Raw genomic sequence first — 17,273 nt, 5'->3', positions numbered from 1 at the left:
TGGAGCCAAAGACATGTCAGCATTCCCGAAGAGCGACGTGACGGCGAGTTGCTGTAGTCCTCGTCACGGCTGAATGACGGCGCGTAGGGGAGAGCGTGTGGACGGCGCTCAATGAGTCATCTTGGGGTGTCCTTATAAATGGCTGCCCTGTGCTCTTAGCGGACGCAGCGTTCATCTCTTCAGCTGCTGACTCATGAAACAGAAAGCTGTGGAGTCGGGAAAAAGTCATCGCTGCGCTCAGAGCACACAGCCCCCTGGAGTTATTAACAGGGAGTAGAAGACGCCGGCCATCAGCAGTCACGGGGTCAACTTGGGGACTTTTAACTGGAATGACGCACTTCAGATTAAACTGGCATGAATTACCTCAAAGCCACCAAAGCCCTGTTGGTGGCCACCACAGCAGATCATCTTGCTCCATCTCTTCCTGTCCTCGTCATCTTGCTCTGTCACCCCCATCACCGGCCTGTCCTCTCTCACCACATCCATAAACCTCCCCTTAGGCCCCCGGGGGTCTTTCATGCGGATTCCAACACGGACACAAAGAGCAGTAGGAGTCATTGGAACAGACGTGAAGTGTGAGAAATAGTGAGAGGGCCGGCGATGCGTCCGTCTGTCTGCTTTATTCAGCAGTGTTGTGTCACAAGTGCGTCCGTCTTAGGGGTCTCTGAGCGTACGAGGGGGTGTCTGACGTGTCACTTATGGCCTTTGGTTTGCTTTTGATTCTGTTTGCTGCTGTTGAGGTCTTCAGATCAGCATTCTAACGTTTCCATGGCCGTCACTCTGAGCCACGTGACAGTTTGTTTGGCGACTAGACATCTGATTTACAGTCCTTGGACTAGTGGGGGGCTCTTTGTCTTGGTGGTCTCTGGTCTGGTGGGGTAGCAGGGACTTCTCTATCAGCCCTGAGTGTAAGCCAGTCCTGTGGTCCTTGACGTGCCTGGTGGACCAGTGGGGGTATAGTGTAGGGAGACCCCCCCCCTTTCTGTGTTCATGTCCACCCCAGTTTTGCTCGTGCTTGGCGCTGATTGCCTTGCCCGTCATCTTTCGCCAGCGTGCAGAACCCCAAGTGTCACTCTGGTCAGCACCACCCTGTTTGCCTTCCATCTTCCACAGATGTCAGTTTCTCAGTCTGCCCATTTGATGCCCCAGCTCTCCTTGTTACCCGGTTAAAGATTCAAATTGCATTAAAGGGCACGGCTGAAACTCCCTCGATCAGTTCAATCTCGTAATGGCTGTTCTAATGTATGCCTGAGCTTATCGATGGTCGTTTGTCCTCAGATGGCCCTTCTCGTCACGATTAGCTGCTTAGGGGTCTTTCTTTCTTTCTTTCTTTTTTTTTTTTTGACAGGGTGGCGAGCACTGCTACTACCACGGGCAGATTCGAGGGAACGACTTATCCAAAGTCGCCATGTCAACATGCAACGGCCTCCAGTAGGTGTCACTCTTTTGCTTTCCACTTCAATTCCTTTAGATTGCATGTTCTTTATTTGATTCCCAGGGGAAGTGAAAACTTTATAGAAACTCAAGGAATAAAAAGAAATGAGAAATATCTATCTATCTATCTATATATATATATGTGTGTGTGTGTATAGCGGCCTGTAGGGGGCTCCACTCAGCCCCAGACACAACTTAACCACACAGTCCCGGGTTCAAATCAAGAGTGTCCAACAATACGACAGAAACCTTTCCCAGACTTCTTTTATTGAGCCCAATGCCACTTTATTTCTTGCATTGCCCAAAATGCCACCAGCAATGTCCCAGTGGGCTTTTCAACACAATCTTTCCCTCCACTTCACTTCCCTCCGCACCGCCCAGGTGAGTGTTGCTCAACTCCTCTAATGTCAGACCACCAGTTCAGGCAGACCCAAGTACCCCAGCAGGGTGGTCTTTAAGGACTGTTGCCCCCACGTTGCTCTGCGGGTGTCCACTGAGGTCATGCTGTACTGGGGTGACACAGGGTCCCAGGAGGTAGTCCGTCCCTGTCCTTCCACTATCCTGGCACCAGCACCCAAACCAAGTCCAGCCAGGTAAGGCACCAGTGACCCCTCACGAGATGCCAGGCAGCCCGTGTCGTCTGTGCCAGCGTGTGTGGAGGATTTAATTTGTTTATAGGTCAGCTTGTGCCTTCAGAGTGCAGGGAGTGTGACGGCGAAAGCCTTTCGTTATTCCCAAGTGCCAGCTCACTTCCTGCAGGCTCTCCTCCATCCCAGCAGGCACTTCACCTCCAGTCCGTCCCCAGCCAAGTGTCCTCGGCCAGTAAGAGAGCACTGGAGAGTGTTGTGATGACTGCGGGCCACGAGGGTCCTTGACGGGGGTCTAAGCGAGGCTGGCAATAAAGGGGCACAGTGTGTGTGTGTGACCTGACTGTGCCTTCTTCTCTTCACAGCGGCATGTTTGATGATGGCAGACACATGTACCTGATTGAACCTTTGCGGCAGACTCACCACCAGGTAAGCTCCCACTTTTCCTGCTCCCAGCCTGCAAGTCTCGGTGTCACCAAAGGACACAAGTGCCAAGTGCCACAGCTTGAACTGGAAATCAAACGTCTGTAAAGAATGATTAGTAACGAGCCGGGGGGCTCACACTGCACTGCACTGCACTAAGAGATTGGAATGAAAATGGATCAGGAGATGAAGCACCGTGGAGAGAACAGGCCAGGGTCGAGACCACAGTCCACCAGCCTTCAGGCAAAGCCACTGGTGTGTAACCAGTAAAAGATCAAACAACATTAGCAACGCACACCGGCACGGGGTCCTGGGTGATATTAGCAGACCTGGAGCTCAAAGGAGTGCTGGGGAACCGGTGGGCGGGGGGGAGTATTGGCCAAAAAAAACTGAATAGAAAAGTGCACTTCCGAGGGCTCCGTCCCAGTTGCTGGTAGGCAAAAAACGGACTCCGCTTCCTTCCGGTCCCGGCTGGATTTGTAGCGCTGCTTCCCAGAAGGGGCGGGGTCCCGGCAGTGACATCACTCACCTTCCGCTTGAAGTTTCCCTGAACTGCGGCTGGAAGGAGAATTTATGTTAGCAAGAGCGCCCCCTCTGGCCCAGGGTGGTAGTGCTAAGTGGGGAGCCTCCTAATCGGATGTGCCTGACCCCTAATATCAGATATTCGGGTACCCCAGCATAGAAAAAGCCGATTGACGTTACATGTTGTGTACTCCCAGTTGATTATGGGAAAGATCACCATGACAACGGTCGATGCAATCCATTAAAAAATGGCAATGCTTTACCGTAAATAGTATGCTGTCATGATTAAATGTTATCAAAACTCAAATATAATATAATATAATATAATATAATATAATATAATATAATATAATATAATATAATATAATATAATATAATATAATATAATATTAGGCCTTCCTCTTCTCCATTGACCTGGCAGCTCTATCCTTAGCATCCTTCTCCCAGTATACCCAGCATCTCTCCTCTGCACATGTCCAAACCAACACAATCTCACCTCTCTGACTTTGTCTCCCACCCGTCTCACCTGAGCTGACCCTCTAATGTCCTCATTTCTGATCCTGTCCATCCTCGTCACACCCAATGCCAATCTTTAACTCTGCCACCTCCAGCTCTGTCTCCTGTGCCACCGTCTCCAACCCATAAAACATAGCTGGTCTCACTACCATCTTGTAGACCTTCCCTGTCACTCTTTCTGATCCCCGTCTGTCACCAATCACTCCTGACACTCTTCTCCGCCCACTCCACCCAGCCTGCACTCTCTTCATTTCTCTTCCACAATCCCCGTTACTCTGGACTGTTGATCCCAAGTATTTAAACTCCTCCACCATCACTATCTCTACTCCCCTCATCCTCACCACTCCACTGACCTCCTTCTCATTCATACATTCTGTATTCTGTCCTGGTGGTCCTACTGGCCTTCATTCTTCTCCTCTCCTCTCATATCTCCACCTCTCCAGGGTCTCCTCGTCCTTCTCCCTACTCTCACTACAGATCACAATCCATGGAGACTCCTGTCTAATCTCGTCTGTCAGCCTGTCCATCACCATTGGAGATAAGAAAGTGCTCAGAGCCGATCCCTGATGTAATCCCATCTCCGTCACTCGTACCGCAGACCTCACCACAGTCACACTGCCCTCGTTCATATCCTGTGCCACTCTTACGTACTTCTCTGCCACTCCTGACTTCCTCATCCAGTACCACAGCTCCTCTCTCCTCACCCTGTCATATGCTTTCTCCAGGTCCACAAAGACACAATGCGACTCCTTCTGTTCTTCTCTCTACTTCTCCATCAACATCCTCAGAGCAAACATCTCATCTGTGGTGGTCTTTCCTGTCATGACACCATCCTGCTGCTCACTAATCCTCACCTCACTTCCATTACTCTTTCCCATAACTTCACGCTGTGGCTCATCAGTTTTCTTCCCCCTGTAGTTACTGCAGTCCTGCACATCCCCCTTATTCTTAGATGCCCACCAGTCCACTTCTTCTTCACTCCTCATCATCCTCTCACTGTCCAAGATTCCTTTGAACAACCTGGTTAGAAACTCCACTGCCGTCTCTCCTAAACACCTCCATACTTCCACAGGTATGTCAGCTGGACCAGCGGCCTTTCCATTCTTCATCCTCTTCATCACTGTCCTTACTTCCTCCTTGCTAATCCGTCGCACTTCCTGATTCGCTATCTCCACATCATCCAACCTCCTCTCTCTCTCGTTCTCTTCATTCATCAGCCTCTCAAAGTCCTCGTTCCATCTGTAATATAAGGAAATATCACATAAAGCAAGACGTGAACGCGGAAGACATTCAATTTCTTGGTGTCCGGGTGCTCTGATTTCCTCCCACAGTCCAAAGACATGCAGGTCAGGGGCGTTGGAGATCCTAAATTGTCCTTAGTGTGTGCTTGGTGTGTGTGTGTGTGTGCCCTGCAGTGGGCTGGCACCCTGCCCGGGGTTTGTTTCCTGCCTTGTGCCCTGTGTTGGCTGGGATTGGCCAGCAGACCCCCGTGACCCTGTAGTTAGGATATCGAGGGTTGGATGATGGATGGATGGATGGATGGTGTCCAAATCTCCATGTGTCATACAAAGCATGCAGAGACCTCAAAGGGAAGGCAGACAAAACAAAATAAAAGACAATGTCACATTGTAACGCGTAGAAGAGACACATTAGTGAGTAAAGGTAGTCCCCCCTGACTGAGGCCAACATGTCTGCTCTCCTTGGCACGGCTGTGCTGTGCTGCGTGTGACGCTGCGTGTGACACTGCGTGTGACGCTTCATACAGCAGTGAGACCACAGGGAGGGGTCAGCCATTGAAGGTTGTGCCTGATGTTCCCATAATGCAATATGGCAGGAGGTGGCGTACACCAGCCAAGTCAAAGTCAAGGCCATGCGTGAAGACCCTCAGTGTAACTCGGTCAGGTGACTTTCATAATAACGAGCGCACCAACCTTCACACCCCTGCCAGGCACAGCGCACAGGACGGCTTTTGATGAAGAGGAACCATCAAGTCCAGTCCAGGACGTCACGTGAGTCCTAATGTCTCGGCCACACTGCTGAGGGTGAAGGCAGTAAATAAGGACCAGTAGAACAGGCCTACCTGCACGACTCGCTCTGGGCCCGATGACGAGTTAAACCTTAACTGCCAGCCCACGGTGACACTGGTGACAAGACTGAGTCTTCATAAGGCCGAGTGCCTGTTCCTCTTCTTTTTCTTCTTCTCTTCACGAGTTTGTGACTTTAAACTAATCAGCTAATTGCAGTTTGTGGCAGGCTGTTGGTTCAGCTTTCAAGCGGACCCCCATGTTACTCCACAGTGGCCATGGTTGGCCTGCCAAGACGCGCTGCACGGGTTGACATTTCCACAGAGCAGGTCTGGCTGAACACGATGCTGGTTATGTGCGCATTCAGAGGCAGAAGACCCCAGCAAAAGCAGAACTCTGCGGGCACCGATGACACCAGAGAAGGGAGGGCAAAGGTCAGGGTGAGCAGAAATGGGCAGACGGACAGACGACAGGGCTTATGACAAAGGCCGGGTCAGCTGACCTCGCTCGCCATAACAGGGAGACGCGTGCAGAAGGCAAAACGAATAAAATTAAAAATAAGGCGACTGAACACCAGACAAGAGGCAAAAGTTCGAGTCAAAAATCAGGCGAGACACGAATGTTGATAACAACCAGAAGGGAATTACCTGCAGGTCATGACCCCGGAGACCACGCCCCTAGAGGCAACCCTAACGACGGTTACGCTAATTTAGAAAAAGGCCATAAGACCCTACAATCCCCCCGATCCCCCTGATGTGTTTGAACCCTCCCTGCAGGTCACATGACTGACAGAGGGGGCACAGGGGGGCGCGGGGGGATGTGTGAAGCAGGCTGACCCATAGACACGGAATTACTAGACGGCACATGATGTCAACGTCACCGCCATATTGCGAGTGGCACCGCTGTGGAGTGAAGTCATGAATGATGTGCTGCTTGGGATTACAAACCAAATCACAGGGAGGACATTTCATAGGTGAGGCTAACAAGTGCTGTGGTTATAGTCGGCCATCAGAAAATCCTGTTTTAGAATCTTAGCACCTCAAGGTCACCTTACAATAAAATTAAACATCATTAGTAAAATTAAAACAAGAGAACAATAAATCAAAAAGCAATAATGAGCAAACAAACAAAGAGAACTGGCAGTAACAGGGCAAAATTCACAATTGGTGTGCCAGCTTGAAAAGAGACGTTTTGAGGGCAGTTTGAAAATGTGATATTGAATCGAGCTGACGGATATGAGAGGGAAGAGAATTCAGGAGTTGAGGAGCACCAGGAGAGACACTCGAGCTGCCATAGCACCGAGTCTGACGCGTGGCACAGAAAGTCGAGCTGCAGGTGAGGATCTGAGTGAGGAGAGGAGTGCCAGTCTGGAGGAGATCAGTGAGGTGTGGAGAGCGGGATTGTGTGTCGTATTCTGTAGATAGTTAGGGTTAGGGTTAGGGTTAGGGTTAGAGCAGCAGGTTGTTATCCTGGCAGCAGAATTTGAAGAAGTTGTAAGCGATGGATACGTTTGTGTGGGATGGCAGCTAGAATAGCATTACAGTAATCTATAGGTGAGGTGACTCGGGCATTAACCGATACTTCAGTACTGTGCTGGGTAAGAACAGGACGAGGTCTAGAAATGTGTCGGAGATGGAAGAAGGCAGTCCGAGAAATGTTAATTATATTGGAGGAGTTATTTAATAATAATAATTATTATTTCATAATTGTCATTCTCAGTGTATAAATGGATATCAATAATTGCATGTAAACGATTCACCAATATCTGCTGTATATAAACGATACTGTTTTAAACGTTATGGTTTTTTCATCATTAAACCCAGTTTCCACGTCTACCTGTATTAGTTTAAACTGGCCAACCCATACGCCGCATAACCAGGCCGGTTTTTTAATGATTTTCAAGCACAGGGAGAATATTAACATTTGAAAAATCAGTAATGTAATAAATCAGCAAGAAAAGCAACATTGTAACAATGCACGGAACGAACCAACACACAATGGTCAGAAGTGACTGAAAACTGGCGGAGCGCCATCGCTCATGTGCCCACCTCCAGCCCGTCACTTGAGTCGCCGTCGTCTTTGCTCAGACCCGATGCGCCTGTGACTCACGTAGACTTTCTGTGTTCCTGCAGGAGTATCTAAGAAGACGCAGGTTTGTCGCGGATGCCAATCGCTGTATGCAGCGTGTAAAACAGGTTGCTATGGTGCAGGCGGTCGTGCGTCGTAACCGAAAACTCGTTTTTTAAAGACTGCCTACTTCATTGTGCTTCAACCTCAGTTGTAAAGGAATGTTTTAAGGAGCCCATGGGAGACCCCTCGCAAACCGTTTCACACACTGCATATGGCGACTCACCTCCGGCGTGGCTCCTCCCTGCGTGCGCCATAGGTGTCTTACTTGTCGGCGGCTTAGCGAGTCCACGCCCCTTCTGGCGTGCTTTCCATGGGTGTCTTACCTTAGTGAATTATATACGTATATACAGCAGATCGCACTTTGCCACTCGCAATATGGCGGACGCGCTGACGTGTGGCGTCTGTCTATATATGTCTATGTGCTGATCCCTGATAAGACAACACAACCCAGCACTTTCAGTTTCCACAGCCCTCCAGCAGGTGGTGCTCAGGTGGTCCGCGGCCTGATTTGCCCGCCAGTGCTTTTTATTTTTGTTGAGGGGGTTTAACTTGGCTTCCTGTTTTTACGATTGTCACTTGAACTTAAAATATAAAAGTATGTAGCGGCAGAAGGAGGTGAGGGGTAAAGGTCCGGACGTGGTGGGCACAGCGGCTGTGGCTGTCACTTCAGTAACGAAGCCCCCGCGTTGCTACGTTGGGCTGTGAAACCGCAGACGTGTGGATGGAAGCAGAGAGGGGCTGCAGAGCGGATGACGGACCCCCCTGTGGACAGCTGGAGCCCCTTGAGAGCGAAGCCTGCTGCCATCTGAGCGACACTGCTGAGTGACTGGCGCCTCACAATAATGGCACACGTATCGACGGGTTACGCTGGAAGCAGCTGGTTGAATTTCTGGAGCCCCCTTTCTTTCTTTTTTGCCGTTATTCGCTGTTTAGTGGCCGTGACGATGCGTTCATAACGGCCAGTCGTGTGATGCCGAGATCATGTGACGTGCCTTGCTGTGCCTATATAAGATGGCGCTGCCCAGGAGCTTGTCCTGCTAGTGCTGGACCTTCGGCTGTCAGTGAGAGTGAAGGATTTCCAGTTAGTGTTGGGACTTTTGCAGCGTTCATTCTGGGTTTGGGTTTAACGTCCTTCGCCTAACGTTTGCCGTGTTGCTGGTGGTCCCCTAGTGTTGTCCATCTCGCCCTCCTGTCCTGCTCCCCATGTGCTCATGATGAGGTCATCTTATTACAGGGTCCCGTTGGGACTGTAGTTGATACCCCAGTTGTGAAAACGTAACGGTGCCAGCTTGGTGGTCTGCACCATTCATACGTACGCGTGCCCGTGTGACTGTGCGGAAACGAATGATCTCACGTAAGAACGTTGTAGTCAGTCTTAATGTGGAAACAGTGGTGCTGACCAGTGGCATAGCTGAAGTTTGTGCCACCCGGGGCGGACCACCTCTTATGCTACGCCACTGGGGCTGACGCCACGACGCATCAGCGGAAAGCAAAGCAGCAGGAGTCGCGTCTGGAAGAGCTTTGGGGTCGAGGCGCCCGACTGCAGGAGTCCTGCTAGCCGTTGCTTTGTCTTTAATGGCAGGACACAAAGACGCTCATCCCGTTATGAGGTTAGCGCTGAAGCAGATTGGTGTGCGCTACGAGAGCGAAATAACGTGAGGTGTAAGCGATGAAAAGATAACGAGATTTAATAACGTCCTACACCTGATCAGCGACGTCTACGGGCGTCCATCAGTCCGAGCCTTCGTCCATTTTCTAGCCAATGTCTGCCATTCAGGGTCCCTCACCTTTACACACAGAGGATTGTGGGATACGGGAGGACTGCTAGCACTAATGGCGGTGGTCGAAAGAGAACGCCGAGGGGAGATTCGAACAGATTTGGGGTGTCAGTGCTTCAAAGGACAAGGGACGTCTCCTCTCATTATTACGGCAGTTGGCGGGACAAGCGAAACAGCAAACCGAATCGGGAGACGCTTTTCGAAGGCTGGCAGCTGGTTGGCAGTGCACGGGCGTCCAGGGTGTGCGTCACGCGTTTCGATATTCGTGCATTCGTTCAGCTTGCTGCTGTTTGCGGCGCCCACTGCTGGCTGGCTAGTGCAGTGACACTGGTGCCACTAAGTGTGTCGTTCGTAATGGATGAGCACTTGAGAGGAGGTTTGTATACAGTGGCAGGGCTCCGAAGTCCCTGACTGGCTGCATAACTCAAACGTCACTTGATGTCCTCGTCCTTCTGCTGGGTGACTTTTATGTGCGCCTGTTCTTAGTTATGGAGTCTCCAGTACTCCAGTAGTCAGGGCAGGAACATTCACTTCCCAGCTGACTTTGTGCGTCATGGAGATGATCTTCTTCACGGCACAAGCCGGCGCCCATTTTAGTTTGGCCTTTAATGACCTCGTGGGCACGGGCATCAGCAGTGTGACTGTCTGTGGAGAGTGACGACCTCGTCATTGAAAAGTTTACTGACCTCGGCAGTGACTTTCATGTGACTCTGGTGACATATCCTATGAAGTCAGTAGAGGGACTGAGAGAACATAAGGGGGTCCGGAGGTCTCTGTAAAGGGGTGTGTGGCGCTCCCTCCTGACATCTGCAAAAGGACGAAGACTCCTGGTGCTCCCTGTATGGTTGTGAGACGTGGACGCCATCCAGTGACCTGAGATGAAGACTGGACTCCTTCAGTACTGTGTATCTTCAGAGGGTCCTGGGGTACCGCTATGGGTGGCACTATGGCCATGTGGCACAATTACCTGAGGGTGATCCAGCTCACAGGACCCTCATTATTGATGACCAGGCCATAACTCCTGGCAGATAGAGGGACTTGACCACATGTCTGGATGTTGGGGTGCCAACCAGGACCCCTAGCTTTTTGGTTGTGTGGCGGGTGCGGCATCGCACTGTACCAGTGTGTGCCCCCCAACCTGACCTGCCCTGCCCTCTTGGTTTAGTTCAGCTTTAATTGGACTTCTGGTTTGATGTGTTCTGAGTTGTGGCCACTAGGGGGCGTAGCAGCACCTCAAACCCCAGTTCAGCTGACGTGACATTAATTAGGGTTGGCGCCTTCAGCACAAGTCCACCTCCACAACCCCAAGTCCAAGTCCCCCTCGAGTCGAGTGGAGGGCTCGCTATTAACCCAGGAGTACCTCAATCTGTTGCCCCCCAGAAGCACTTCCATGTCAGACAGGACCCCAGAAAGTCCTTATTTCCATCAGTATTCAACAGCACCCCCTGGTGGACCCCACAGAAACAGCAGGGTAAGCTTTTGGGACCACAACTCCTGTGAGAATCCATACTGGGCTCAGCAGATGGGATGCTGCCACCCAGTGTACTTTGGGGATGGGTTGTCAGTCACCCACTGGTCCCCAAGCCAAATCGGAGTGTCCATCCTTTTGTGGTTTCTAGGGTGCCAACCCCGATGCCACCTCAGCATCTTCCTGTGCCCTTGTCCCGGCATGCCGCTCCCCAGCTGTCCTTTGTTTCCCGTGGTCTCCTGGCCAGGTAAGGGTGAAGGGTTCATCCCAGCAGGGACCCCCAGTGGTCCCTCACAGCGTTTCTGTTTCACCCCTCTTATGAATATTTGCACACGTTTGCCCCTTGTGACTGAACTCTCTGCTTGGTTTTCAGTCATTTTAGTAAAACTCTAAACTGTGTGCCCCTCACAAGTGGCCCATCGCACCAAAACCAGTGACTTCAGCCTTGGAATCATAAAATCGGTGCACATCGGAGCTGAGAATTTGGATGTGCGATCATCGGAAGGACAGATCCAGATGGTGGGCCCTCTGCTGGATGACTTTCTGTACTGGCCAGCCGGTCGTCTGCTGCCCTCCCCACCCCAGGATGCCCACCTCACCTCGTTCTCATTCTCCTCCCAGGCTGAGTTTGCACTTCAGAAACTGCAAGCTCAGGTAGTCGATGAGCTCCGCGCCCGCGCACGTCCTTCCTTCGCTCTGACAGATGCATTTATCATCCAGCCGGCCCCCATCTTCAAAGTGCTGAGTGCGCAGGTTGCGTCAGGAGCTTTGAGAACTGCAGTTAGTGGCTGAAATCTGCAAACTGCCGATTTGGGGGTCTTCTGAGCGGCACGTGCCCCCCACAGGGCCAGGGCGCACCACGCAGAACAGATGAGGCCTGGTGGGGGTGCTGCTCTGGCCTGGGTCCTCTGAGCGGGGCACACTCTCGCCCGGACTGCCTGCCTGCCTCTGGCAGCTCATACACATTTAATAATATAAATAAATCTAAATAAAATGTATTATTATTAATAATCAGAATAATTCTGTCCATTTACAGTATATAGAGCTTCTCAAAGTGTGTTACGTTGTCTCCACCTGCTGTTGAGAGGAGTAAAAAACAGGGCAGTCTGTGTGGACAAACTTTAAGGAGAATAATCATAATTATAATAATCATAATCAAAATAATAATAATAACAATAATAATCATAATCAAAATAACAATAATCATAATAACAATAATCATAATTATAATAATCCATTCATTTTCCAACCCGCTGAATCCGAATAGGGTCACGGGGGTCTGCTGGAGCCAATCCCAGCCAACACAGAGCACAAGGCAGGAACCAATCCTGGGCAGGGTGCCAACCCACCGCAGGACACACACAAACACACCAAGCACACATTAGGGCCAATTGTAGAATCACCAGTCCACCTAATCTGCATGTCTTTGGACTGTGGGAGGAAACCCACGCAGACACGGGGAGAACATGCAAACTCCACGCAGGGAGGACCCGGGAAGCGAACCCGGGTCTCCTAACTGCGAGGCAGCAGCTCTACCACTGCGCCACCGTGCCGCCCTATAATAATCATAATCAAAATAATAATAATCATAATAATAATAATAATCCATCCATTATCCAACCCGCTATATCCTAACTACAGGGTCCAATCCCAGCCAGCACAGGACGCTAGGCAGGAAACAAACCCGGGCAGGGCGCCAGCCCACCACAGGGCACACTCACTCGCACACCAAGCACACGCTATGGACAATTTAGGGTCGCCAATGCACCTCACCTGCATGTCTTTGGACGGTGGGAGGAAACCCACGCAGGGAGGACCCAAGAAATGAACCCGGGTCTCCTAAGTGCGAGGCAGCAGCACTACCCACTGCGCCACCGTGCCGCCCATAATCACAATCATAATTCTGTCCATTTATGTAGCGTTCTTCTCGCTACTCAAAGCACTTCAGTGAGTGTGGAGCCACTTCAGTCTCCACACTTGAGCTGTTAGGTGGTGAGGAGGTGACAGATGATTAGCCAATTAGAGACAGGAGGTGATTGGGGGGCCAGAATGACCAGGTGGTGGTGGGCAGTTTAGCCTGGATACCCCCTACTCTTTCTGAAGGATGCCCAGGGGTTTTTAATGACCACAGAGAGTCAGGTCTTCAGATTGATGTCCCATCTGCCATTTTCACTGCACTCAGGGGGCATTGGGGTCCCCTTTCAGAACAAGCTTTTCCTTGGTGGTCTCCCATCCACATACTGGCCGGGCCCATGCAGGTGGGATGTTGGACTGTCGGGGTCCCGTTTCCACAGGCCTGGGTTTGCCGCGCTGCACTTTTGTTGTTTTCTTCTCATTTCTGGTTAGGACCGGTTTAGACGAGTTCTCGTTTCTTCTAAATTCAGTTTATGGAAGTGCGGTTTCCCTTCAGCTCTTCATAAACACCGGCGGGTTGTTTTTGATCAAATATTTACTGAAGGGTAGGCAACAATAATGAGGAACACGGACAAGTCTCTCGAGGATAAACAGTCAAACGAAGACAAGTTTATAGAGCGTAATAACAAAGCCAGCCCACTCGGACCCCCACAGCGTTTATCCTGTTGAAAAGGTAGAAAGAAAAACACAGGAGGGAAACCCATGGGGGAAACGCTGCCCAGATGGCAGAGCCCACCGAGCCGGGATTTGAGAAGCAGGAATAGCAGAGCAGCCCCGGAGCGCGCCATCTTGTAATAAATGAAGCGGGTGACCCATTGACAGTTTTACGAGAATTCAGACTGAGAGTGGGGTCTCGCTGAGACGCAGAGGGGGGGATCGAGGTGCTAACGATGTCTTTGGTGCCAGGAACAGAAAGCCTTGAGGCAGGGAAGGGGCACTAATGTGAATAAACAGTCGAGAGGAGTTTAGCAACAGACCACCACAAAGCCAAGGCCGGGGGGGCACCCAAAAACAGAACAGGACCGGTGGACAGGCCCCCCTGAGGAGTGCGATGAACGATCCTCAGATTGAACGTGATGAAGAACTGGAGGAGGAGGAAGATGTGAGGCCCTGCACAGGCCAGCATGCGGAGATGGCAGGGGTCTACCGTGAGGCAGACGAGACCGTGGAGTCGGTGGGAGGAATAGCAGACGTCAGGGGGAAACACTGCGAGCTTTGACAGCGGGGCCGGGACCACCGCTGCGTTGTGAGCCACTATGACGGTGCGGGTCTGCTCCACGCTCCCTATTCTGTAACGGGAGCCTCTTGAACCCGACACCGTCGATTGACGTAACCGGATGAGCTGAGCTGATGAGGGCAACACGCACCACGCAAGGGGACGGTGAGAAGTGCCAGTGCTTGGATTACAAGAAACGCGTGAACAATAAAAGAACAATCCATTAAAACAATTCAGACAGGAGACTTTAAAGTTCTCTTCCCCGGTGCTGGCGCCTCTCCGGCTTATCCGTCTAAGACCTCGCGGCGACGTCCTTCCAAACTGGCCCAGTCCACGGGGAGCCACCGGACCCTGCGCCCGTGCCCACTGCTGCCAATGCAGGCTCCACCTCCTCCTGAGCGTATTGCCCGCTCCTGCTCCTGGCTGTTTAGCACGGGTGATCCTCATGCCCCCTCCACACACCATGCCCGTCCGCTGCTGCTCCTGCCTTCCTCTCCGTCATTTAACCTCCGCTCTCTTTTCTTTCATTTTTCTTCTTCGTGCTCCCCTCGCGCTTGCAGGTGCGATCGGCTGATTGCCAGCCCGGGATGATAACAGGGCAGTCAGACTGCCCACATAGCGCCAACCCGGAGATGGGGCATCTTTGGCAGACCACTGGAACCTGCTGCTACTCCCCAGCGTGAGTGCGTTGTTCGTTCTTTATTTATTAATTAAAAGTGGCCACTCTGTCTGACTGTGGTGGGCTGGCACCCTGCCCGGGGTTTGTTTCCTGCCTTGTGCCCTGTGTTGGCTGGGAGTGGCTCCAGCAGACCCCTGTGGCCCTGTAGTTAGGTTGGATGATGGATAGATGGATGGCACTCTGTCTGAGCCGTGGACCCGCTGTACCCCCACCCACACACACACGCGCGCACACACGACCTCGAGTCTGCTGACATGGCAGCTCACTTCTGGTTTTTCACTCGTCCGTGACACAGATGGCCACATTTTAGAGAAGTGGGCTCAGCACAAAATGACACAGAATCACCAGATCTGAGAAAGGATGGACTTTTATAACCAAAAGTCCCCTCTGCTGTCCGCAGGCCCCTCCAGACGACGCCTCGCGCCCTTTGATCTGCAGACGTGTTGCAGCAGCCCGTTATGTGCGGTCCGTCACCGTCGCTCAAGCCTGGCACATTCAGGACAGACGTCTGCCCACAGCCTGAAGGTCCGACGGGAGGCACACGAGTCGCAATCGAGTGACTTGAAAGGCTGGCGCTTGTGCAGGAACTCAGTGAACACACACAGGAGTGGGCTTACAGGTCTTTGTGGTCACCTGTGCAGAGCAAGGCAGTGCCCTGGCAATGAGACTGGCATTTGGCGTACGTGCCAGTCTGGCAGAGTGTCTGCTCTTGATGACATGCATACCAGACATTTAGATAAAACTGGCAGACCCCAGGTCCTTGATGGAGGGTCCGAGGCCAGTAAGAGTAGCAGACACAGAGGTGCGGTGTGACAAAAAGGTGACATTTATTGTGCAATGAATGGCTGAAATAGTCGTGAAAAGTGCAAGTAGCTGTTAAAAGGCACTAAAAATGCACAATAAACATCTCAAAGATTGTGAAAACTGCCCCCCTCACCCCACCGCAGTTCTTGTTCCAGGTGGGCTCTTCACTCCCAGCACAGTCAGGCTCCCTGGACGTCCCCCCCTTCGCCCAGCTTGTCCTTTCCTGTCCCCCCTTTGAGTTCCTCTAGCACTTAGCTGACAAAGGACCTGGACACCCACTCTCCCGTCACACGTCCCTTTAACCACACACACGTGCACACCCACCTGTTCACCAGATGCCACTACTTCATGCCCACCTGTTCACCTCGCGACTCCTGCACTTGGCTTCCTAGGCCCGATCAGCTGCACCTCCACAGAAGCAAAAAAACTTTTCTTGCACTCCCCTTCTTGCCGTCCATCCAAACCCGGGGCAGCAAGCAAACACCTCCGGTAGAAACGGACAAGCGGTGGTCAATACGACTCCCCGATGTGCCCTTCAATGGGAGATGCCAACGGTGCTGTCCCAAATCCTCCCGTCACCCGCTGACATCGTCCTACGCCCCGTCATGTGCACCGGTATGGGCCATTGTGACTGAAGGTGGACAGGGCACCCCAGGGAGGAACTGTAAGGTGCCCTGCGAGAAGCTGGTGAGGGCAAAAGTACCCTCTTCACCTGTCTGTCCAGTGTGGCACGAACGCATAAAGCAGCATCGTAACCAAAGTGAAGAAAACCAAACGGCCCGTGGCAGAATGACGGACGCCAGCCATCGGGCAGGTGCAGAGCGCAGCAGGGGGTCCTGGACACACAGCATCTCCCTCCTTCAGGGTGCTGCCATGGCATTGAGTCAGCGATGGGCTAACGTGGCAAACGAGAGGGCGTGGAAGGAGCCTTGGAATATTGGGGGTGGGAATAGGATGACGGCAGACCCCCAAACCTCCACCTCCCCGTGCTGCCCGCTCATTACAGCGTCTGTCCGGGTGCCTTCTGCTGTACGTCTTCCTCCAATCATGAAGTTTCTTCTAACGCAGCATCGCCTTTGCTATCTGAGGTGTTGCTGTAGGGTGACACGTCACTTGTCACCTGACTCCAGTGCCACGATCAGAACTGACCCGGCTTACCAGTTCCTCGGCGTACAAATGCCAGCACACAGCTTACAGCGTGGCCAAACCTTGCTGCTGTATATCACGCCACTATGAGGAAGCTGGACATCCCATTCCAAAACCCCGACGTTCATATGGCGCTGACCCCCCACACACACACACTGTGCAGCCATAACAGACTCCACTCTTCTTTCCCCAGGATTCTGGGATGGGCCAGCAGAGCACTTGGGAGGTCAGGGATGAGAAGACCCAATTCATCCTGAAGGTGTTCAATAGTGTGGGCCGCTCGTCTTCCTCCATGTCTCTTTGTGCCTGACTTCGTGCACAGGGCACAGTCCTGCCGGGACACCAAGGGGGCTTTCCATTAACTGAAGCGCACAATTGTCTCATATGACTTTGTGTGCTGTGGGATTAACAGGACCCTTCACTGGAACCAAGGCCCCCAGCTCCAAACTAGGCCATTATCCCTCCTACTACGCCAAATTGTACTGTGGGCAGCACAGAAGGTCGCGTCTCTGCTGGCATCGGCCAAACTCCGGTTGATCCATCAGATAGTGAGACGTGATTCGTCCCTCCAGAGAAGACGTCACCCCCCCACACACACACACTGCTCCAGAGTCCAACGGTATGACGCACTT

At 52.0% G+C, this 17,273-nt stretch overlaps 1 protein-coding gene across 3 annotated transcripts in view; it reads left to right on the top strand.

Annotated features, from left to right (window-relative positions):
* adam23a (ADAM metallopeptidase domain 23a) overlaps positions 1-17,273 on the top strand; it is a 73,342-nt gene that overhangs the window by 27,234 nt on the left and 28,835 nt on the right. For all 3 annotated transcript variants that reach the window (XM_039757863.1, XM_039757864.1, XM_039757862.1), the window contains exons 5-6: positions 1,349-1,431; positions 2,387-2,450. In XM_039757863.1, coding sequence (XP_039613797.1) covers positions 1,349-1,431; positions 2,387-2,450 — 147 coding nt within the window. The remainder of the gene's footprint in view (positions 1-1,348; positions 1,432-2,386; positions 2,451-17,273) is intronic.

Source organism: Polypterus senegalus, chromosome 6, assembly GCF_016835505.1.
Source record: "Polypterus senegalus isolate Bchr_013 chromosome 6, ASM1683550v1, whole genome shotgun sequence".
Lineage (NCBI taxonomy): Eukaryota > Metazoa > Chordata > Cladistia > Polypteriformes > Polypteridae > Polypterus > Polypterus senegalus.
Note: the sequence above shows the minus strand (reverse complement) of the source record. Positions and strands in the feature narration are given on the sequence as shown.